This window comes from Oncorhynchus gorbuscha, linkage group LG06, assembly GCF_021184085.1.
Source record: "Oncorhynchus gorbuscha isolate QuinsamMale2020 ecotype Even-year linkage group LG06, OgorEven_v1.0, whole genome shotgun sequence".
NCBI classification, from domain to species: domain Eukaryota; kingdom Metazoa; phylum Chordata; class Actinopteri; order Salmoniformes; family Salmonidae; genus Oncorhynchus; species Oncorhynchus gorbuscha.
The window spans coordinates 65,353,695-65,379,214 of record NC_060178.1 but is presented as its reverse complement, the minus strand read 5'-3'; the positions used below and the strand labels follow the sequence as shown (position 1 = coordinate 65,379,214).

The following is a 25,520-nucleotide window of genomic DNA, read 5'->3' as shown; positions in this document are numbered from 1 at the left end:
ACCACTCCACTATGGCTCCCTGTCATGGCTTTTGCACCATCAGTATAGATACCAACATGAGCAGCAGCTATGTTTGGCTGCATACGACCCGTTAGTGGAATTCCCGTAAGAGAGTAACGGTTAATGTGATTGGATGTTAATTATTTGACTAGGCTACTTGTATTTGACATTGGGTTGTTATTTCGCTGAACACTAGATGGTTTCATTTTATTTTTGGCAGTGAAACGAGGCTACTCAGGCGTGAATAAAAACCTTATCCAAATGTATAGCCCTGTTGGAAAATATAAATGGCCCATCTGAAAATGTGAAGAAAAAAAATGCCGTCACGTGATCAGGTCCTTCTGATAGGCATTTCAGGTGAGCTACAAGTCAATGAAGAGACACATTGTGGAAGTAACTGTGCGTGTCCCTCTTATCGAATTCCGAGGCACATATTGAAGATATTAGAACTGTCCACAAGATGAGTAGGCCTAACGAACAGCAAAAGCACCAGCCTATGTCAATCTACTATCCCCCATAGTACAAAAGTCAATCTATTCTGTTGGTCAACTTGTCCTCCTGTGCAAGAAAAAAAATGGCGACAGAGGGGATTGCTGCCTTTTTACATGAGCCTAACCAATGTTGCTATTTTGTGTGTTTTTTCACATTGTTTCTAACTTATTTTGTACATCATGTTGATGCTACCGTCTCTTATGACCGAAAAGAGCGTCTGGATGTCAGCGATTACTCACCTCGAACTGGACAAAGGGGGCGGCCTGTCCCAGACAAGGCCCAAATCCCCGTCATTCGCATGAAGAAAATAAGGAAATACAGGGGGCGTAGATCACGGTGCCTTGTGAGAATTTGTCGGCGAGTGGGTACCACGCCTATACAGTATGTTCAATGAGCCAACATGCAATCACTGGAGAGAATAAACTGGATGAGCTCTGTTCGAGACTATCTTAACCATGGGAAATAAAAAACTGTCATATCTTATGTTTCACATAAGTTGGGCTGAACAACGACATGGATAATTGGGTTTCCCGTTCATCGGCAGGAGAGAACAGCTACATCTGATAAGATGAGGGGTGGGGGTGTGTGTCTATTTGTCAATAACAGTTGGTGCGTGATGTCTAATATTAAGGTAATCTCAAGGTATTGGTAGACTACCTCATGATAAGCTGAAGACCACACCATCTACCAAGAGTTTTCACATATATTTTTCTTAGCCGTCTATTTACCACCACAAACCGATGCTGGCACTAAGACCGAACTCAACAAGCTGTATAAGACCATAAACAAACCAGAAAATGCTCATCCAGAAACGATGAGACAGCTATAAGGAGGAGGTCAGAGACCTGGCAGTACAGTGCCAGGACAGCAACCTCTCCCTTAACGTGAGCAAGACAAAGGAGATGATCGTGGACTACAGGAAAAGGAGGGACAAACACGCCCCCATTCAAGTTCCGTACAGCCCATTACATCACTGGGGCCAAGCTTCCTGCCATCCAGGACCTATATAATAGGCGGTTTCAGAGGATGGCCCAAAAATTGTCAGTCTCCAGTTACCCAAGTCATAGACTGTTCTCTCTGCTACCACCTGGCAAGTGGTACCAGAGTGCAAAGTGTGGAAGTAGAAGCTCCTTAACAGCTTCTGCCTCCAAGCCATAAGACAGGTGAACAATTAATCAAATTGCCACCTGGATTATTTGCATTGACAAACCCACCCCTTTGTTTTTACACTGCTGCTACTCACGGTTTATTATCTATGCATCGTCACTTTACCCCTACCAACATTTACAAATGACATCGACTAACCTTTACCCCCGCATATTGACTCGGTACCGGTACCCACTGTATGTAGCCTCATTATTGTTATTTTATTGTGTTACATTTAAAAAGTATTTTATTTTTTACTTAATTAATATTTTCTTAACTATATTTTCTTAAAACTGCATTGTTGGTTATTAAGGGCTTGTAAGTAAGCATTTCACGGTAAGGTCTACTACACATGTTGTATTTGGCGCATGTGACAAATTTGATTTGATTTGAAATACATGTTCCAAAATTACTCTGGGACAGTACTCTGGGACAGTTCATGCGATAGATGTAACGCCGGGTGAGTGATGGGTGTGGAGTCAGACACAGAGAGCAGAAAGTGAACGGGAAAAAACGCTTTAATGTCCTCTTTCAAAGTAACATGTCTAAACTTGGGTGAAGCCCTAAACACAGGTGCAAACAAACCCAAAACCACGGTTACAAAAACCCGGACAGCGAAAACCCAAAAGACAACAACACAACACTAACGTAACAATAACAACAAGCCCGCACAAACACCAGCTGGCTAATCGAACTTAAATAACACGCATCCCAAAACCCCAACAAGGAACAGGTGAAAACAATTAGACAAAAACAAACGAAAAAGAAAAAAGTGATCGGTGGCAGCTAGTAGACCGGCGACGACGACCGCCGAGCGCCCCCGAACAGGAAGGGGAGCCACCTTCGTTGGTACTCGTGATAATAGATCCCAAATTAATACAACCACTCGCATCAAACACTTTTAAAAGCAATGATGCTGATGCAACAGATCAGAATGTTTAGCTTAAAATGTTGATAAACTATTAGGCTATTTCTTTACATTATAAGCGCAACAATGCACACACAGCAGTAGGCTATAAGCGTAAATGTTCCAAAATGCAATCAATTGCCATTATTTTTTTTCTAGGAAGTGGCAGCAAATGTGATTACGCATGTAATGCTTTATTATAAAGGTGTAATTTTATGGTGAAAATGATCTTAGCTTTTTTACATGGCACATGCACTTTTACATGTGCACTTTCAATTCTCAAAAACTTTTTTTATTTTTTTATTTGCATTTTTATTGATGTATTATATTAAGTTAAAATATGTGTTCATTCAGTATTGTTGTAACTGTCATTATTACAAATAAATGTTTTTTTAAAAGGGCTGATTAATCGGTATCGGTGTTTTTTGGTCCTCCAATAATCGGTATCGGTGTCGGCGTTGAAAAATCTGAATCGGTCGACCTCTATTGCCAACCAACACTATTATCACGGGATGAATTCATACTTCTTATATGGGACACCAACATCCAGATTGGGAGCCAGTTAATGTGCATAGTACTTGCGCAAAATGGAAACATTTACCAGGATTGGGATTCAAATGGGTGAGGTTCGTGCAAATTTCCATTGGGTGTGTGGATGTTCTCTCTCAGTGAAAACAGCGAGTCAAGGTCCTGTCTTTGTGTTCTTTGCTTTGCCAGGATTCTTCAGCTGTGTTTTTTTGTCTGGGTGAACAAGTTCTCAAAAGAAGAGCCTGAACAAAGAATATCGCTGATAACAATAGCAGAAGAATCTAGAGCAGTGTGTGTGTGTGTGTGTGTTCATGTGCACACAGCCAGCTCCTGAAAGACCGAATGATATTCAGCTTGGCATAACAGTGGCAGAGACCACAAAGAGTACTTCAAATACAACTGCTCAGTCTTCATCATTCCCTTTATGTGCATCCCACACTCATTATTTAAGATTTAGATGCACTATTGTAAAGTGACTGTTCCACTGGATGTCATAAGGTGAATGCACCAATTTGTAAGTCGCTCTGGATAAGAGCGTCTGCTAAATGACTTAAATGTAAATGTAAATGTAATTCACAGTGAGCGAACACAGTCCATTGCAGTAGCTGGAAACGGCAGTTTTTTATGGAATATCTACATATGTACAGTCGTACAGAGGTGTTAGCTAATCCAAGTTTATCATTTTAAAAGGCTAATTGATAATTACAAAACCCTTTTGCAATTATGTTAGCACAGCTGAAAACTGCTGATCTGATTAAATAAGCAATAAAACTGGCCTTCTTTAGACTAGTTGAGTATCTGGAGCATCAGCATTTGTGGGTTCGATTACAGCCTCAAAATGGCCAGAAACAAAGACTTTCTATTCTTGTTCTCAGAAATTAAGGCTATTCCATGCGAGAAATTGCCAAGAAACTGAATATCTCATACAGCGCTGTGTACTACTCCCTTTTCAGAACAGTGCAAACTGTCTCTAAACAGAATAGAAAGAGGAGTGGGTAAAAGGACAATTACATTCGAGTGTCTAGTTTGAGAAACAGACCCTTCACAAGTCCTCAACTGGCAGCTTCATTAAATAGTACCCGCAAAACACCAGTCTCAAAGTCAACAGTGAGGAGGCGACTCAGGGATGCTGGCCTTCTAGGCAGAGTTCCTCTGTCCAGTGTCTGTGTTCTTTGCCCACCTTACTGTTTTATTTTTATTGGCCAGTCTGAGATACGGCATTTTCTTTGCAACTCTGCCTAGAAGGCGAGCATCCCGGAGTCGCCTCTTCACTGTTGACGTTGAGACTGGTGTTTTGCGGGTACTATTTAATGAAGGTGAAACAACGTGCCATTGGAACACAGGAGTGATGGTTGCTGATAATGAGCCTCTGTACAGCTATGTAGATATTCCATTAAAAATCAGCCGTTTCCAGCTACAATAGTCATTTACAACATTAACAAGGTCTACACTGTATTTCTGATCAATTTGATGTTATTTTAATGGACATAAAATGTGCTTTTCTTTCAAAAACAAGGACATTTCTAAGTGACCCCAAACTTTTGAACGGTATTGTACGTAAAGCTCAATAACCTGATGCTTTTACTTCTTCCTTCAATGTAATATGATGGTCCAAGTATGCAAAGTCTAGAATGGCCACAGTGAAAGAGCCATCAGAGTGATGTGCCCCCTCTCATCAAAAACAAAAGAGTTTCCTTCTGTTCAGAGCAAACACTTTCAACCTATGAACAAACAATGAGAGTTAGGCTAGCTGAGACCCAAACAGCAGTGCTTTCACTAACGGCACTGTAACACAGACACATGCGTCCATAATCATATTCTCTGTGACAGACACACACCGCACACACACTGTCACATACACACAACATTTCTCGCTCAAACAAATGGAGCAGAATCTGTTGCTGCTCACGTCACTTCTGACCCCAACTAGAGGCCTTCACATTTCCGAAATTAACCTGGGGCTTTCCCACCCAGACCCGTTATGCATACATTTGTTTTTAAAATATAAAGACCCATTCTGAATGGACCCGAGGACAACTAGACCCATTCAGTATAGACCTGGTTGGATCCAGACCCGGTCTGATACGGTACAAGTGAGGGAAGCCACAGAAAAGTCCATTTTTAAGTGACTTTATTAACCAGAGATTAAAAAGTGTGAGAGAGATGAGGTAGAAAGAGGTGACAGAATAGAGGGCCGTGCTGTGTGTGTAGGCTACTGTAAGTGTGAGTGAGTGACATGGGGAGGAGGGAGGGAGGGAGGGAGAGACGAGAGTAACAAACCAGGCCGAGATGCGCTATAGTAGACTAATAGCTGCCATATCTAGATTATTTATCATCCGATATGATTATGTAATACCTGTCTTGACAGCATCAAACCGGGAGAAGCTAGTTAAGCTATCTAGCTAGCTAGGCTTATTGAGGCTGCATGCGCTTTCTCGTCTTACATAGTTACTACTCACTGGGCACAAACGTCTATTCAACATCTATTCCATGTTTGTGGAAACAATGTTAATTCAACCAGTGTTTTCACACCCTGACCTGTTTCACCTGTCCTTGTGATTGTCTCCACCCCCTCCAGGTGTCGCCCATCTTCCCCATTATCCCCTGTGTATTTATACCTGTGTTCTCTGTGTGTCTGGACAGTTCGTCTTGTTTGTTGAGTCAACAAGCATTTTTGTTCTCAGCTCCTGCTTTTCCCAGTCTCTCTTTTTCTCGCCCTCCTGGTTTTGACCCTCCTGACTCTGAGCCTTCCTGCCGTCCAGTACCGTTGCCACACCCCTGTTTTCCTGACCCCTGCCTGCCTTGACCTGTCTATTGCCTGCCCCTGTTGCATTATTAAACCAGTGTTAATTTGACATGTCTGCATCTGGGTCACACCTTGATTCCTGATAGTGTGCCCAGCGGGAAACTCCATTCAGAATATTAAGTAGCAGCATACCTGTTGGCTCCTGGTTTTTGTAGCCTATCCTTCTCCTTTAACTTTTAATAAAATAATTTTATTTCCATCTTCTATTGATTAGATATCTCCTAACATTTGCCACACACGGACCGAGGCTCTATGACTGTAGCCTATTTCCGTTTTGATGACTTGTGATTGGCCACCAACAACAACAAGCTACACACGCCATCACGTGAAAAGCAAGAGCAGCAGCATAAATTATAAAATGTCCCTCTCTCTCTACTGCAGCAGTTGCGTTTGGATTTGTACAGGTCCTCCCAGACGAGTCAGTTAAAATTACACATACCCGAGACCTGTGACAATCATATCATATCCGACTCAGACCCATGATATTCTTTAGAATTCTAGATCCGGACCCACTCCTGTCCTGGATCGGGTCTCGGTACAGGTGCATCCGTGAAGACCTCTAACCCCTACAAATAAACAGCAAAATATCAAATATGTCAGTGTTTTGGTTTTAACAAAACACACACACAGACACACACTTCTCCACATAAAATCAGTCATCCCTTTCCCATCCATACAATCACTATCTAAAAATACATATTCAAAATAAAAAATAAACGTAATTAATTATGCTATTTGAGGGCTGACAGAATAAATTAAAGCTGTGATTAATTAATTCACACACACACACACACACACACACACACACACACACACACACACACACACACACACACACACACACACACACACACACACACACACACACACACACACACACACACACACACACACACACACACACACACACACACACACACATTAACATTGAACAATAATATAATGGTCTCTGCAGCAGACAACTACCATAGCAGAGATGAGTATTAGACAGAGTCATGCACTGTCTCTGACAGACTGATAGATCTATAAGATTAATAATGTCTGTTGAGAGCTACAACACATAGCCTACTTGAGCTGGGATTCAATCCAATCCACGTTAGCACATGTGCAGCACCATACCAGTGTCCACATATGTGAAAATAACACATTTGTTTTTTTTAAAGTGCATTTTGATGATGTCATCTAAAGTAAAAACATTTTAAAAAACAGCGATTTTCAAACACTATGAGATTTTTCGGGGAGAAGTAATTTTTCCCAAATTAAAAAATGGTCTGTAACACAATTTTTGCATCATTATATGATGCAAGGGACCACTTTACAAAATACAAAGCATTACTAGATTTTTTTTACCTTAGAGAATCTGACAGAAATGTAGGCTACACTATTGCCTTTGCATATCTCAAAATAAAAAACTGCCCCTATAAGGTCCCTCATAGCCTATAACATTTGCAGCATTACAATTACAACCAAATAATTTTTATGTCTTTAGAAATAATTCCCTCCAGGGCTCGGAATTAAGTGCGTCCCATCATCCTTGAGAAAAAACAGAGTCTGGGATGACAGATCCAAAATTCATACAACCACTGCACAGTTGCCGGAGAGGAAGGAAACCGCTCTGTGATTTCACCATTAGTTTAATGGTTGTGGTAGGAGAAAACTGAGGATGGATCAACAATATTGTAGTTAGCCCACAATACGAACATCAATTGACAGAGTGAAAAGAAGGAAGCCTGTATAGAAAATAAATATTCCAAAACATGCATCCTGTTTGCAACAAGACACTAAAGTAATACTGCAAAAAATGTGGCAAAGCAATTTACTTTTTGTCCCGAATACAAAGTGTTATGTTTGGGGCAAATCCAATACAACACATTACTGAGTACCACAATTCATATTCTCAAGCATAGTGGTGGCTGCATCATGTTATGGGTATGCTTGTAACCATTAAGGACTGGGGATAAAGGACTTTTTCAGGATAACAAATTACTTGAATAGAGCTATGCACAGGAAAAATCTTAAGAGGAAAGCCTGGTTCAGGCTGCTCTCCACCAGACACTGGGAGATGAATTCACCTTTCAGCAGGGCAAAAACCTAAAACACAAGGACAAATCTACACTAGAATTGCTTACCAAGAAGACAGTGAATGGTTGAGTTACAGTTTTTACTTAAATCTACTTGAAAATCTCTGGCAAGACCTGAAAATGGTTGTCTCAAATTTTGAAAAGAATAATGGAAAATGTTGCACAATTCAGATGTGGAAATCTCTTAAATACTTAACCAGAAAGATTCACAGCTGTAATCACTACTAAAGGTGCTTCTACAAAGTATTGACTCGGGTGTGAATTTTTTTGAAAATTATAAATGTAAAAAATGCATTTTGATGATGTCATCAAGTAGCACTTATCAAAACGTTTATTCTTATCTTTTTAACTACAGAACATAGAAATGTGCAGTTTTCACATATGTAAACATTTGCATGGTGCTGGAGATAATGATTATGAGGTTAAAAAGCGGTGGAATTACCCTTTAAGAGGGCAGTTAAACATAGAATTAGAGTAATACCATCTGGGATGTATTTTACGCTACATTATTCAAATCTGGCTAAATCCTCATGCCCTCCCTGTCCCCTCCTGCCCCTCCACTGGCACTCCCCACAGGACAGATCCATGGGGAGCAGCAGTGAAGGGGTTGTAACACGGGAACACACACAAATGGCACTGCAGAATGCCTGGACCAAGGACTGTATGTGACTGATAATTTTCAAGCATATATTATTGTGAGGTTGCTGGACTCTCATTCCTCTAATCTACTGTTTTACCTCTCTTACACACCTGGGAATGAATAGAGACTTGGTTCTGAAAAGAGACTCAGGTGTATGAAAGTAAATTTCTTCAGAATTTCACCACAAAAAACAAGGGCTATCCTGGCAATGCTTTATGGGGGATTCAGCCAATGCTTTTTCACTCTCCCTAGTCCGACTTCCATATGGAATAAGAATGCAGCTCTGATAATAACAACATTGGCCTTTTTAAATGAGCCATAATAGGCCTGTCAGACTGATGACTCCCTACCATGATATCAGACATGTTCATCCTTATTGGACAACTGCTAATAGCATTGTATGCATTGGACCACCTTTATTAAAATCCCAAGGTATTTTGAGACACTGGTCAGGGTGTTAACAAGCAAAGGCGGAAACATGGCCTACTGCTCAGTGTATCAGACGGATTATTCAGAGAACTGGGCTTCCTCTTACCAACAGCTGGTAAGTATTGCAGTATTGCATTGTTTCCTTTGAGATCAATAGTGTTATATTGTGTCATTAGTCCGAGGTGTACACCTATAGGGAAAGGACATACTGGCTATCAAGCACCAACAAAACTATACCCACACTCCACAGGAGGTTGGTGGCCCCTTACTTCGAGAGAATGGGCTTGTGGTAATGACTTGAGAGGAATCAGCGTAGTGGTATCAAATACATCAAACAGATGGTTTCCAGGTGTTTGATGCCATTTGATGCCATACCATTCGCGCTAGTGAATAAATAGGAATGTTATGGTTCTATACTAACTGTGGATGACAAGCAAGAGCCATGATGCAAATAGAAGGGGACAAAGAAGAAGAGACACTTATTATGATGTTGTGTTTGGAAGTAGGGCTGGGAATTGCCAGGGACCTTACATACTTAGGTGCCGATAAGATACGTATTGCGATTCCCACGATTTTCATAATTCTATATGATTCGATACTGTGATTTTATTGCGATTTGATGTTCCAAACATATTGCTCACTTTATAGCTTGTCTGCTACAGAGAGACAAGAGAGAGCATGAGAACTCATTTTGATCAGCCAGGGAAATAAAAGTGTTGAAAACATGTTGGCTCACTATTTAAAAACAAGATGGAGATCAAGCTATGGGATGAAAAATAATTACCTTTTGGCGCAGTTACTGCCGACTAGCCTTAGCTATCACTGCCTTCAGTACAGTAGCAATAAATAAAAACATAAATAAAAACATTTTTTCTTGTTGTCTTTTGCAAATCAATACTTGGGAGTCAAATATCTATATAATATAGTCCAAAATCAATATCTTAATATGTAACTGTAACAGTGTCAGATTAATGCAGGGGCTTACCCTGGGGCCAGGCCCGTGGGGTGCCCAAGAGGCAGCAAAAAAATTTAATATATATATTTTTACTTAAAAAAAAATATTAAATATATACATTATATCTTATCTATCCAGTATATATGTAGAATTGTATGTTGTTGTTTTTTGTTTTTTTACTGAAACCGTCAACAACAGGAGTACTCAGGAGCCTGCTCTCTGCCTGTTGCCATTCTGCAAATCATCAGATGGGGGCAGGAGAGGAGGTAGGGGGCCCATGTGGGTAACTGGAGGGCCCTGCCTTGATTGATTAATAAAACTAATAAACTGCTTAATTAATTAATTTAAAAATTTAACTGCATAATAAATACATGAAAATCAAACGTATCAATGTTCTGCTTTACTGTGCTGTATTGTAGCCAAGGCCGTATTTCATTTGCTTATTTAGAGAAGACACATATGCCTATAATCCCATGCATAGCTAAGCTTTCCCTAAAGTAAATGTAATGACATAGCAAAAATGGTATAGCCTAATTATCCTACTCCTGTCTATACAGAAATAAATCAAATCATTCAAAATAGCCTACCAAAGCATGATTTGGCTACAGAGGAACATTCACTTCTTTAAAAATAATAGTTGCAAGGCAAGGCAGCGTGCACAATATGGGAAGATTATTGTTGAGTTGCGACTGTTAGTGAAAAGTAAAGGCCCAGCCAGGCATATCGCAATATTTCCAAATACAATCGCAGGAAAACATAGTTTGGAAAGCAAATGGCAATTGCGGCAAAGAGAAGGCAATGAAAGGACTCCAATTTGTCTTTTAGTTATAAAATTAAGTGAGCGAACAACAGTATAGCCTATCTTACTGACACCAGCGGAGAGCATCGGCTATATACCAGGTGAATGCGTACTGTGCATATTCACTATCATTGTTGGGTTAGTGCCACCAAAAGTTTGTTTTTGGACAATAATTACCTCCTCCAGTTTAGATGAACCTCGTATTATATTTGTGTCTCCCCTTCTTGTAGGCCTATTATGTGGACAACGTCGTTTTCATTGACATGTTTGTCAGTGTCAACAAAGGGGACTACCTGTAATTTGTTGTATAAAAAAATATTATACTAATGCCTCTAGCATGGCCGATTAATTAGGGCCGATTTGAAGTTTTCATAACAATCAATAATTGCCAATTTTGGACACCGATTATGACCGATTAAATTGCATTCTACAAGGAGACTGCGTGGCAACCTGACCACTTGTTACGCGAGTGCAGTAAGGAGCCAATGTAAGTTGCTAGCTAGCATTAAACTTAACTTATAGAAAATAATCAGTCTTAACATAACCACTAGTTAACTACACATGGTTGATGATATTACTAGTTTATCGAGCTTGTCCTGCGTTGCATATAATCAATGCGGTGCATGTTCATTTATCATTGAATCACAGCCTACTTCGCCAAAATGGTGATGATTTAACAAGCGCATTCATGAAAAAAGCACTGTCGGTGCTAACCATAAACATCACTGCCTCTTAAAATCAATACACAAGTATATATTTTTAAACCTGCATATTTAGTTCATTTTGCCTGGTTAACCTCTTGCTACGAGCAATCCGTATCCGGGGTCGTAATTATAGCCTCAAGCTCATTACCATAATGCAACATTAACTATTCATGAAATGAAATAAATATATTGGCTCTCAAGCTTAGCCTTTTGTTAACAACACTGTCATCTCAGATGTTCAAAATATGCTATTCAACCATAGCTAAACAAGCATTTGTGTAAGAGTATTGATAGCTAGCATAGCATTAAGCCTTCAGCAGGCAACATTTTCACAAAAACAAGAAAAGCATTCAAATAAAATAATTTACCTTTGAAAAACTTCGGATGTTTTCAATGAGGAGACTCTCAGTTAGATAGCAAATTTTCAGTTTTTCCAAAAATATTATTTGTGTAGGAGAAATCGCTCCGTTTTGTTCATCACGTTTGGCTAAGAAAAAACCCTGAAAATTCAGTCATTATAATGCCGAACTTTTTTCAAAATTAACTCCATAATATCGACAAACATGGCAAACGTTGTTTAGAATCAATCCTCAAGGTGTTTTTCACATATCTATTCGATGATTTGAAATTTCATCTTGGTTTCGCCTGTAGCATCAGTTCTGTGGCACTCACAGATAATATCTTTGCAGTTTTGGAAACGTCAGAGTGTTTTCTTTCCAAAGCTGTCAATTATATGCATCGTCGAGCATCTTTTCGTGACAAAATATCTTGTTTAACCTCATAGTCCGCCCCATCCCGCATGCGGGATCGTGACTACAGCCTCAAGCTCATTACCATAACGCAACGTTAGCGATTTCTAAAAATCGCAAATGAAATTAAATACATATGCCTGCTCTCAAGCTTATCTTTTTCTTAACAATCCTGTCGTCTCAGATTTTCAAAATATGCTTTAGAACCAGAGAAAATCAATAATTTGTGTAAGAGTGGTGATAGCTAGCTTAGCATTTAGCGTTAGCATTTAGCACGCAACATATTCACAAAAACCAGCAAAGGGATCAAATAAAATAATTTACCTTTGAAGAACTTCAGATGTTTCAATGAGGAGACTCTCAGTTACATAGCAGATGTCCAGTTTTTCCTGAAAGATTCTTGTGTAGGACACATCGTTCCGTTTTGTTACTATACATTTGGCTACCGAAACTAACCGAAAATTCAGTCACCTACACGTCAAACTTTTTTCCGAATTAACTCCATAATATCGACTGAAACATGGAAAACGTTGTTTGAATCAATCCTCAAGGTGTTTTGTCATATATCTCTTCATTGAAATTGCAGTCCTAGAAGCCTTCTTTGTTCTCTGATTCGGATGGAAAAATACTGGTAGCTGACTTTTGCGCACCAATTTCCACGTAATTAATTTGCCAGAATGTTACATAATTATGACATAACATTGAAAGTTGTGCAATGTAACAGCATGGAGCTGATGTCCATAAAGCACGCCCAATTTTTCAGTTTTTGATTTGTTAAAAAAGTTTGAAATATCCAATAAATGTCGTTCCACTTCATGATTGTGTCCCACTTGTTGTTGATTCTTCACAAAACAATACAGTTTTATATATTTATGTTTGAAGCCTGAAATGTGGCAAAAAGTCGCAAAGTTCAAGGGGGGCGAATACTTTCGCAAGGCACTGTATGTTCTCAGCCATGCATTGAACGGTATTTTTTGCAAAAAGTTATTGAGTTATATTATTAGCCTAGATTATGACTATCCAATCTACTTATCACATTACGAATAGTGGGCTCTTACATACTGTAAGTCTGCAAATGTGATGATGAATGAAATGCTTTGCAGGGTACGCAAAGTGATTCTGGGCTTATAAAACAAGTGTCACAAGCAGGAGCAGTGTGTGGGTTGCTATTTTCTTGGCCAAATATCACATAGCTTATGAATGCATTTCTAACGGGTAATAGACCAAAAAATGCAATTATTTGGAAGGTGCTTATTCAAGGTAGTCCAGGTCACAGCCCATGTCCTCTCAGATGAGCACCCTAGCACTGGATTAGTTGCCCCTAGGGAGAGTGTGTGTGTGTGTGTGTGTGTGTGTGTGTGTGTGTGTGTGTGTGTGTGTGTGTGTGTGTGTGTGTGTGTGTGTGTGTGTGTGTGTGTGTGTGTGTGTGTGTGTGTGTGTGTGTGTGTGTGTGTGTGTGTGTGTGTGTGTGTGTGTGCACCTACGTGCGTGCATATGTGCATGTATTTTAGGGTAGAGGGCAGATTCAAGGGGACGCTGTCAGGAGGTATGCGCTGTGCAGTTACACACAAAATGACACACACACGCAAACACATCCCTGACTCCGGTAGCACTTTTCTAACTGGGATCAAGGTTAAAGCCCCCCAGGGGCAGTCCCAAGGAGGTGTGTGTGGAGCTGGTCTGACTTGCACAGGCCCAGCTGATGTCCATAAAGCAAATACAATGCATAAAAAAACTCTTACCATTCGGAAATTTTTACTGATTGCCAGAAGGCTGGCCTTCTCAATTATTGAACACAGCACAGCCATAGTGTTGACGGCCATCATTTGTTAAGGTGCTGGCTCTTGTCGACAAAGCTCTGTTTTATAATGAAGATTTACCCATGCCAGAGACTATGGCACATAATGCCATGCTGAATGTACATGTACAGTTGGTTTCTTTGGAAGAGAGAGGACATTGCTGACCTTCGATGAAAAATCTAAGTAGAAGAGCTGAGGAGTAGCAGGCAAGACAGATGGAGACCAGAGAGAGCACAGATACACAGACATGGCTAAAGCCCATGGAAACCATACAGACAGGAAGCATGTTACCTTCAGGCTTTTGAAAAATGTGATGAAGCATTCATTAATTGCTTGTTGTGATTAATCATGTTATTTACCACTATGACAATATTGGACAAAAGTCATGCCAATACAATTGAATTCAATTTGATAGAGCACAACACAGGGCACACACATTGCACAGACATAGGGAACCGGATTGTCACCGACACAAGTAGCCAAGTGATTAGAGCGTTGGTGTCACGCCCTGACCTCAGAGATCCTTTTTATGTCTCTATTTTGGTTTGGTCAGTGCGTGAGTTGGGGTGGGCATTCTATGTTTTGTGTTCTATGTTTTCTATTCCTGTATGCTTGGCTGGATGTGGTTCTCAATCAGAGGCAGCTGTCTATCGTTGTCTCTGATTGAGAAGCATACTTAGGTAGCCTTTTCCTACCTGTGTTTTGTGGGTACTTGTTTTGTGTTTGCACCAGACAGAACTGTTTCGGTTTCGTTCGTTCTTCTCATCGTCGTCGTCGTCGTTTTTGTTATTTCTGTGTTCCAATAAAAAATCATGAACATGTACCACGCTACACCTTGGTCCTCCTCTTCTTTAAACAGCCATTACAGTTGGACTAGTAACCGAAAGGTTGCAAGATTGAATCCCCGAGCTGACAAGGTAAAAATGTGTCATTCTGCCCCTGAACAAGGCAGTTAACCCACTGTTCCTAGGCTGCCATTGAAAATAAGAACTTGTTCTTAACTGACTTGCCTAGTTAAATAAAGATTTTAAAAAATGTAAACTTAGCCTGGCTGGTGTTCTGCCATTGTAACTGGTGCCTCTATGTGCCTGAGACCAACAGACCAAGCCACACATAGTATGTGAGAGCCCAATCACTTCTGCGACATTAAGAGAGGGCTGGAGATAGAAAGAGGGGAGGAAGAGAGTGAGGTAGGGTGATTTGAGGCTATGGGGTGAGAAGATGAAGGATGGAAGAAGAATAGGGATAAAAACATAGAGGCAGGAGGATATAGAGAGCAGTGTTAAGCGGCGGTGCTCCTGAAAACTGTTCTCCCATCGTTTTCTCATGGTGTTAGAGGGGTGAGTGAGCACCAGACATTAATTTCCAAATAAACTCCGCTTCCACAGCAGGGAGGGAGGGAGCAGAGAGAGTGAAAGGCTGACAGAAAAAGAGAGAGCGAAGGATGAGAGAGAGAGAAAGAAATATGAACACACTTCAAGCCCTTCATACTTTACTGTACACCCTGTTCTGACAGGGATGTGAGTTCAAAGCAAATAAACTATAGTGTACACAGTAACACAGGCCCACTTCTCAATTACACTCTAATCCCTATTCAATATGCCTCTAAATGATCAATCCTCTCATAAAAAATGGATCTTAATGTTAGGCTTAGTGAAATTACATTTCCATGAGCAGCACCGGAGATATTGAGATGAGCGAGATTCACCACTTCGCACTCACACAGTCACACACAGTATCTGCTCATGTGCACGGGCACCAAAACAGCAGAGAAGTTGAGCCTTGAGCTTCAACGCTCTATGTTGGCAATTTGAAGGCACAGAGATACCGTGACGAGATCCTGAGGCCCATTGTCATGCCATTCATCTGCCGCCATCACCTCATGTTTTAGCATGATAATGCATGGGTCATGTCACAATGATGTGTACACAATTCCTGCCCAGTCATGTGAAATCCATAGATCAGTGGTGTAAAGTATTTATTTTTACTTCACTACATTCCTAAAGAAAATAATGTACTTTTTACTCTATACATTTTCCCTGACACCCTAAAGTACTCGTTACATTCTGAATGCTTAGCAGAAAAGGAAAAGGGTCCAATTCACAAGCTTATCAAGAGAACATCACTGGTCATCCCTACTGGCGGACTCACGAAACAGAAATTCTTTATTTGTAAATGATGTCTGAGTGTTGGTGGGTGCCCCTGGCTATCCATTAATAAAATAAAAAAACAAAAAAATGGTGCCATCTGGTTTGATTAATAATATAAGGAATTTGAAATGATTTACACTTTTACTTTTGATACTTAAGTATATTTAAAACCAAATACTTTAAAACTTTTACTCAATTAGTATTTTACATGGTGACTTTCACTTTTACTTGAGTCATTTTCTATGAAGGTATCTTTACTTTTACTCAAGTATGACAATTGGGTACTTTTCCACCACTGTCATAGATTAAGGCCGACTGAATTTATTTATGTCACGTTCTGTCCATCGTTCGTATGTGTTTTCCTTGTTTTAGTGTTGGTCAGGACGTGAGCTGGGTGGGCATTCTATGTTGTGTGTCTGGTTTGTCTATTTCTATGTTTGGCCTAATATGGTTCTCAATCAGAGGCAGGTGTTAGTCATTGTCACTGATTGGGAACCATATTTAGGTAGGCTGTTTTGTGTTGGGTTTTGTGGGTGATTGTTCCTGTCTCTGTGTTTGCACCAGATAGGACTGTTTAGGTTTTCACTTTTCTTGTTTTATATAGTCTGTTCATGTATAGTCGTCTTTATTAAAAACATGAATAACCACCACGCTGCGTTTTGGTCCGCCTCTCTTTCACTAGAAGAAAACCCTTACAATTTCAATTGACTGATTTCCTTACTGTAACTCAGTAAAATCTTTGAAATTTTTGCATGTTGCGTTTATATTTTTGTTCAGTATATATTGTAGTGTCTTTCCTACCGAGTAGACAGTAGTGTGTAAATGAGAGTGTAGTTCTGTGGTGATAAGTGCAGTGTCAGGCTAACTGCTCACCTCCAGGACTCAAACCCTGTGGCCTTACAAACAGCATCCACTCAGCACTCTACAGTAATCTTTACCAACTCAGGGCTGCACGCACACACACTTACTCAGTCGCTCTCTCTCTGTCGCTTTCTCTCTCTGTCTCACACACATTTAAACGTGCACATTCATTCTTAAAAGGAAAGACACAATCACATCATTTATCCCCAAAACATGCATACTGCCTGCTCCCACTCCCCAGCTACCTTTCATTAAGCACACCTGTCACCATCATTACGCACAGCTGCGCAATATTGGACTCACCTGGATTCCATTACTTTGTTGATTACCCCCTCCATATATGTCTGCTCCCCAGTTTGTTCCCTGTGTCAGCATTGATGTCATCATTTTCCCCCTGTCCTGACGCTGTTCCTGTTCTGTTTCATGTCCATGTTTCATTAAATGTTCATTCCCTGAACCTGCTTCTCGTCTCCAGGGTCGATCCTCACAGAATGCTGACACCAGTAAAGGAAGCATCAAGGAGTTTGGGGTTTTTGTTTCGGTTGGTGAGGTAGCATCTGGGTGCCGTCGCCGATGGAACCAGGGCTGCCTCAGCTAGCTCGTCGGGATTCCACGCCCTAGCTGGCTCGAGAGGTCTTTTTGCCCTGGTTGGCTCGGCAGACGGCCACCCCACATCATGCTCCAGCCGGCCCATCAGGCTCCCACGCCTCAACCGATTCATCAGTTCCCACGCCTCAACCGCTTCATCAGTTCCAACGCCCCAGCCGGTCAGCCGGGCTCCCACGCCCCAGCCGGTCAGCCGGGCTACCACGCCCCAGCCGGTCTGCCGGGCTCCCTCGCCTCAGCCCGCTCGCCGGGCTCCCACGCCTCAGCCCATTCGCCGGGCTCCCACGCCTCAGCCGGCTGGTCGTGCTTCTACGCCTCAGCCATCTTGTCCACTCTGGCATTCATGGGTGCCAAGCTGCCCTTCATTACGCACACCTGTCACCATCATTACGCACAGCTGCGCAATATTGGACTCACCTGGACTCCATTACCCCCTCTATATCTGTGTGCTTCTCAGTTTGTTCCCTGTGTCAGCATTGATGTCGTTATTTTTTCCCTGTCCAGATGCTGTTCCTGTTCTGTTTCATGTCCTTGTGTCATTAAATGTTCACTCCCTGTCACGTTCTGACCTTTATTTCCTTTGTTTTGTCATTATTTAGTATGGTCAGGGCGTGAGTTGGGTGGGCAGTCTATGTTTGTTTTTCTATGTTTTGGGGTATTTCTATGTTTCGGCCTAGTATGGTTCTCAATCAGAGGCAGGTGTCATTACCACGCCGCATATTGGGATTACCACGCCGCATATTGGTCCTCTGATCCTTTTCACCTCTCCTCTTCGGAAGAAGGAAATCCCTGACAGAATCACCCACCAACCAAGGACCAAGCAGCGTGGTAAAAGACAGTGACAGCAGCAGCAGCAGCAGCAGCAACAACAGCGGCCAGCATCACATGACTCCTGGACATGGGAGGTGATACTGAACGGAGAGGGACACGGGGCACAGGCTGGGGAATATCGCCGCCCCAAAGCAGAGCTGGAGGCAGCGAAAGCTGAGCGGCGGCGATACGAGGAGGCAGCACAGCAGTGCTACAGGTACGAGAGGCAGCCCCCCAAAACATTTTGGGGGGGGGCAGACGAGGGAGAGTGTGGCAGAGTCAGGAGTCAGACGAGGTGTGGTACTAAGCCAGGTAGCAGACCTGAGCTCACTCCTCGTGCTTATTATAAGCAGCGCATTACTGGTCAGGCACCGTGTTATGCAGTTAATCGCACGGTGTCGCCAGTACGTGCCCATAGCCCGGTGCGCTATAGGGCAGCCCCACGAAAGTGCCATGCGAGTGTGGGCATCGAGCCAGGGCGTATGATACCTGCTCAGCGGGTCTGGTCGCCGGTACGCGGTTTTGGTCCAGGGTATCCTGCGATGGCTCTGCGTGCTGTGTCTCCGGGGCGCTGGGAGGTTGCAGTGCGTCCTCTGCCTGCGCTCCGCTCGTGCCGGGCTAATGTGGGAGTGGAGCCTAAGGGAGAGGTGCGTGTAGTAAGCACCAGATCTCCCGTGATTACCCACAGCCCGGTTCAACCTGTGCCTGCACTCTGGAGGGTCCGGGCTAGAGTAGTTGTCCAGCCTGGGGAAGTGGTGCCAAGGTTGCGCACCAGAGCTCCAGTGCTCCCCCACAGCCCGGTCCTTCAGGTGCCTCCTCCTAACACCAAGCCTCCTGAAGGTCTCCCCAGCCTGGTGGTTCCTGTGGCAGCCCCACGCACCAGACTGTCTCTCTGTCTCCTCCCTGCAGGTGGTCCTGTCTGTCCGGCGCTGCTGCCGGAGTCTCCCGCCTGTCCGGCGCTGCTGCCGGAGTCTCCCGCCTGTCCGGCGCTGCTGCCGGAGTCTCCCGCCTGTCCGGCGCTGCTGCCGGAGTCTCCCGCCTGTCCGGCGCTCCTGCGCCAGAGCCCCTGCCCCTCTGTCCCGAGGTTCTGCCCCTCTGTCCCGAGCTTCTGCCCCTCTGTCCAGAGCTTCTGTCCCTCTGTCCAGAGCTTCCGCCCCTCTGTCCAGAGCTGCCCCTCTGTCCAGTGGGGTCATTGAGAGGGGTGGCCATGGTTAGAAAGACACGGAGGCGGACAATAAAGCTGACTAAGACAATGGTGAAGTGGGGTCCGCGTCCCGCGCCGGAGTCCGCACCTTTGGGGGGGGGGGGGGGGGGGGGTACTGTCACGTTCTGACCTTTATTTCCTTTGTTTTGTCATTATTTAGTATGGTCAGGGCGTGAGTTGGGTGGGCAGTCTATGTTTGTTTTTCTATGTTTTGGGGTATTTCTATGTTTCGGCCTAGTATGGGTCTCAATCAGAGGCAGGTGTCATTAGTTGTCTCTGATTGAGAATCATACTTAGGTAGCCTTGGTTTCACTGTGTGTTTGTGGGTAATTGTTCCTGTCTCTGTCTTTGCACCAGATAGGACTGTTTAGGTTTTCCATGTTTATTGTTTTGTAGTGTTCATGTGTACATTTACGTATTAAAAGAACCATGGACACTTACCACGCCGCATATTGGTCCTCTGATCCTTTTCGCCTCTCCTCTTCGGAAGAAGAGGAGGAAATCCCTGACACTCCCTGTTCACTCACGTACTTCTCGTCTCCAGCATCGATCCTCACAATATTTGTACGTATAAATTAGGCTTTTACTATGAAAAGAGGAACATTTGTCTAGGTTATTATAAAAATCTGTTTGATGTAATGTTATTTAAATGTAAAATAAAAGCCTCTTATTTAACTAAGTGGACAGCCCTACTCCCTCTCTCTCTCTCTCTGTTTATCCAGGACACACAGTCCTGCAAAATAACTCCCTGAACTCTTAGACACACACACAAATGCCCCTGGAACAGTGGGTAAAAATAAATAAAAGATGCTGATAATAATAATAATAAAAATGAACCAAGGAGGCAGGACCCTGCTGTGCTTAGTGGCAAAACTGCAGGCTGTGTGTGTTGCCTGACTCACACGACTGTGTTACCTGTGTTGACTTCAGACACCCTGGGGAGTGTTACATCATATGCCCTCCCCCAATCACGCATACACACACGAACACACACCCATGCACGCACAAACTCCACCACAACTCCACAGAGAGAGAATCCCACAGAGCGGTGACATCACTGCTAATTTGCTAACACTGTAACTACTGCTGAACCACATTGGTGATACCACTAGCGATGGTACTGTTTCTGTATCATACCGGGGTATACGGTATTACTGAAAATGCACACAAGGGGCGCTAATAAAACATTTTTAAGTACAAACTACACTATATATACAAAAGTATGTGGACAGCCCTTGCAAGTCAGCAATTTCAGCTACACCCCTTGCTGATAGGTGTATAAAATCGAGCACAATGCTATGTAATCTCCATAGACAAACATTGGCAGTAGAATGGCCTTACTGAAGAGCTCAGTGACTTTCAAAGTGGCACCGTCATAGGATGCCACCTTTCCAACAAGTCAGTCCTTCAAATTTCTGCCCTGTTAGAGCTGTGCCGTTCAACTGTAAGTGCTGTTATTGTGACGTGGAAACGTCAAGGAGCAACAACAGCTGAGCCATGGTGGTAGGCCACACAAGCTCATAGAATGGGACCGCCGAGTGCTTAAAAGTTTAGCGTGTAAAAATCGTCTGTCCTCTGTTTCAACACACACTTCCCGAGTTCCAAACTGCCTTTGGAAGCAACATCAGCACAATAAATGTTTCCTGGGAGCTTCATGAAATGGGTTTCCATGGCCGGGCAGCCGCACACAAGCCTAAGATCACAATGCACAAAGCCAAGAGTTGGTTGGAGTCGTGTAAAGCTAGTCGCCATTGGACTCTGGAGCAGTGTAAACGCATTCTTTGGAGCGATAAATCACACTTCATCATTTGCCAGTCCGACAGATGAATCTGTGTTTGGCAGATGCCAGGAGAACGATGCCTGCCTGAATGCATAGTGCCAACTGTTGTGCCAAAGTTTGGTGGAGGAGGAATAATGTTCTGGGGCTGTTTTTCATGGTTCGGGCTAGGTCCCTTAGTTCCAGTGAAGGGAAATCTTAACACTACAGCATACAATGACATTCTAGACGATTCTCTGCTTCCAACTTTGTGTTGCAATAGTTTGGGGAAGGCCCTTTCCTATTTCAGCATGACAATGTTCCCGTGCAAAAAGTGGGGTCCATACAGAAATGGCCTGCACAGAGCCTTGAACTCAACCCAATTGAACACCTTTGGGATGAATTGGAACGCCAACTGCGAGCCAGGCCTAATCGGCCAACATCAGTGCCCGACCTCACTGTGGCTGAATGGAACCAAGCTTGATCTTGAAATCTAGCCACTTAGCTAGCAAGTTAGCAAACCAAATGCATAGCTGGAGCCCTGAGGTGGATATCATTTAATTGATAGATTTGAAATTTCTTATAGTTAAACTTAACTTAAAGTTATAAGCAGTGGCGTAGCACGCACCCACGCAGCCCGTGCAAGTTTTTTGTTTTTACGATATAAAAAATCATACCGTCAGTATTTCGAAATACCCCGGTATATAGTATAAACTGTATATCGCCCAAACTTAGATTTCACGGTGACTGATCCTGCCATAGCCTAACCTACCCATTGGCTACTAGACACAAATTGCAAGGACAGTTTTGTTACACATGCCTAGTCAATTTCCCCCTGTCTTTGTGTACATATCTACCTCAAATACCTTGCAGTATCACAGTGATTTGGTATTGGTACTGCTACTCCCTGTATATAGCTTAATTCTTGTGTATTTTATTCCACTTTTGTTAATATTTTGCATAATTTTTTACTCTGCATCATTGGGAAGGGCTCGTAAGAAAGCATTTCATGGTAAAGTCTATACCTTTTGTATTCAGTGCATGTGACAAATAAAATTATATTTGATTTAAACAGTTGACCTAGCCATATACAGTGGTCATCAACTTTAGTCCTAGAGGACTACAGGGTGTGCTAACCCACATAGCCTGCACAACCAAAAGACTGTGTAAGCACACTGAGCTAAAGCCTAGGCATGAGTATTATGTCTCAGATGGGGTGTCTCAGACTCATCACACAAGCATAGTTCCTTGAACCACCTCAGCTACATATTGTCCTGTATAAAAATTTTTTTTAAAGCATTATTACTATTCTGGATAAAAACTCACCGTTCATGCCACTGTAGATGCTACCGTTGTGAGGGGACAACTCATCTCCAGTGGTCCTCATCTGTCCCCACTCTCTGCCTGCTGGGGGGCTGCTGCCGTACCTCCCCTTCCAGTGCTCTGAACTGGGGCTGTGGTTGTGGTGTCGTAACACTTCAGGGCTCCCCACAATCACCCGACCCTTCCACAGGTGCTCTGGCGTCCCCGTCAGTGCCTGTTTGGGCTCAGGGGTCCAACATCCAGCCCCAACCCCGACCGCATTAACCCTGTGTCTCTGTGAGAGGTCAGGACTTGACTGGCCTGAACCTTGGTTTGGCCCTATCCCTTGCCCAGACCCCAAAAGCGGTTTCTGGGCAGGCATGCCAGCACTGTTGGGTTTGGAGTGGGCCTCAGCCGCCAGTCGGGTAGGGAATATGCCGTGTTTCTCTGGGCTGCAGGGCCCCCGGAGGCCCCTGGGATCAGGGCTGGTGAGGGACCCCCCGCGGGGCCTGCAGGCCTGGGGGAAGGTGTGGTAGTCTGGGGTGGAGCTGTGGCGGCGGCCTGTAGATTCGGGGCCAGGGCCTTCTGGTTTGTCATGGTTGGAGCCAGGTTTGGAGCCCAGGCTGGAGCCCTGGTAAGGGGGCTTGCGGTGGGGGTGGTCGGGGCTATCCGTGCTTCCCGTACTCGAGGTGCTGCTCCCATCCCCCACGTCTCGAAGCAAGCCCTGTGTAGCCCCCCCAGTTTGAGACAGACTACTCTGGCTGTCGATGGAGCTTCTGCACCCTGCACTCTGCCCTGCTCCTCCCCCTCTCTCCTCGTCCAGTAGGATACACAGCTCTTTGAGCTCCAGGTTCTCTCTGATCACTTCTCCCTGGCGCTGCTCCAGCTCCTTGAGTTTCTGCAGGTAGAGGGCCACCTCTTTCCTCATGAGGCCGGCGCTGTAGCGGCCCAGACGCTGCCACTCCCGAGACACACGCTTACCCTTCTGACGGTCGTCATCAAGGAAACAGCACAGGTCCCGCAGCTCCTGGTTATCCTCCTGCAGCTTCTGGTTCACATCCTGGAGACACACACACACACAGGTGTTATATAATTTATCATATGGGATTTCTGATAAATAATGTTGAGCATGCAATTGTTTATTGAGGGGGAGCATGTGTGTGCCTGTGATGGTGATGTATTTTATTGATGATTTACTGTGATTTTGAAACAAATCATAGGCCTTCCAAAATGTACTTTTTGGTTGTGTTTAAATATCCTCAGCAGTTCCATCTGTAATAGGAAAATCATAAAGGCAACAAGTGGATCTTTGGGTTGGATTATGATATAGGCTACTTGCTACCTTCGAACCACCTACCTTCATTATTTTCAAGGAATTTGCAGAGGTAACACTATAGGCTACAGCTTTTTTTAACGCATGATAAGTCCATTTCTTTTTGATTTGGAAACATGCCTACAAAGTCTACACAACATGAAACCGTTAGACATCCATAGAGCAGTGCGCGCCCGGCATTATCACACCTGCCTCACCTTCAAACCCCGGATCTCGGTCAGGTGCTGCTGGAGTCGCCGGTTCACCTCCCGGATCAAATTCCCGTGGTCAAGCATAAAGCCCATCTTCACTGCTTCTGCCCTCCGTAGCCGACGCACCAACTCCTCTTTGCTCCACTTGAGCAGCTCCTCATCGCTTATCTTTGAGAGCTCCTCCGTCGGACTCTCTGCGCTATTGACCATCAGCTGAGGCTGCGTCGCCTTTTCCATCCTTGTACTAGGCTACTCCAATGGGAGGATAAAAGTATCTATCCTACAACAGTCAGTAACCTACGAATTCAGTGCACAGTCCAACCAATCCTAACTTCACACATGGACCCAAATATACACGCTTTATCTAACGTCCATATAATTATACCAAATTCATGTTTGTTCTATTACTCACACGCCCATTTTGAAGCTCTCTGAAAAGAGCGGTGTTCTCCTATATTCCCGCCTTTCTCAAAGTCGTCTGCGCGCGGTCTCTTCAGCAGAGCCGGCTTCTGGGCATGCCTGACTCCTCGCGCATACAGCTGTTGCCTAAGGCACTCCCGGGTTTCGGCCAAAAGGGAGAATAGGGAGTGGCTGCTGCAGATGCATAGCAGCTCGCGCTGGGGAGTCAAGAAGCAAGGGTGCGTGACTGCAGTTCTGAGAAAAATTTGGCTGACTGGAAAACTCGTGCCCCTCTCTCTCTCCCTCTTCGGAGTGGCGAGGACGCGTTGTCTTCTTCCGCCATCTGCTGTATGACTCTCTTAAACTTTAGGAGGAGCATTCTGTTTTTGTGATGACAGATTGCAGGATTTAGTCAAGGGATGCCATGTACCCCAAACATCGGAGGAAGCACAAAGTATGACAGGATGGCAGAGGGGGACGAATTTTGCATTTTTAATAATTATACTTAATTCTATGTAAACAAAAATATATGTATATTTTTCTGCATATTTAAGAGCCTCTTGAGATGACAACTAACCCTGAAAAAAATTAAACATGTTTATTTTTCTGCATATTGCCAGCAGGCATGCCAGCTAAGTGAGTTGGCGTTTTTGTAGTGTATCTCTAACTCTACTAGTCACCTAGCAATTTTATGAAGTTGGCTTTAGCTAGCCCAGATAGGTTCCCCAATCTCCCAACATCATATATACAAACATATGTGGATACCCCTTTAAATTAGTGGATTCAGCTATTTCAGCCACAACAGCTGCTAACAGGTGTATACAATCGAGCACATAGCCATGCAATCTCCATAGACAAACATTGGCAGTAGAA

At 43.4% G+C, this 25,520-nt stretch overlaps 1 protein-coding gene across 2 annotated transcripts in view; it reads right to left on the bottom strand.

Annotated features, from left to right (window-relative positions):
• The window catches only part of LOC124037220 (coiled-coil domain-containing protein 85A-like), a 40,888-nt gene extending 15,946 nt beyond the window's left edge, over positions 1-24,942 (bottom strand). The window contains exons 1-3 of one of the 2 annotated variants that reach the window (XM_046351887.1): positions 24,255-24,942; positions 22,749-23,784; positions 6,211-6,445 (exon numbers count right to left, since the gene is read on the bottom strand). In XM_046351887.1, the coding sequence (XP_046207843.1) occupies positions 6,369-6,445; positions 22,749-23,784; positions 24,255-24,485 (1,344 nt within the window). In that variant the 5' untranslated portion in view covers positions 24,486-24,942 and the 3' untranslated portion in view covers positions 6,211-6,368. Of the gene's footprint in view, positions 1-6,210; positions 6,446-22,748; positions 23,785-24,254 lie in introns of those variants that run through there. The other variant, XM_046351888.1, reaches the window with a different exon arrangement.
• Positions 24,943-25,520: the final 578 nt, after the last annotated feature.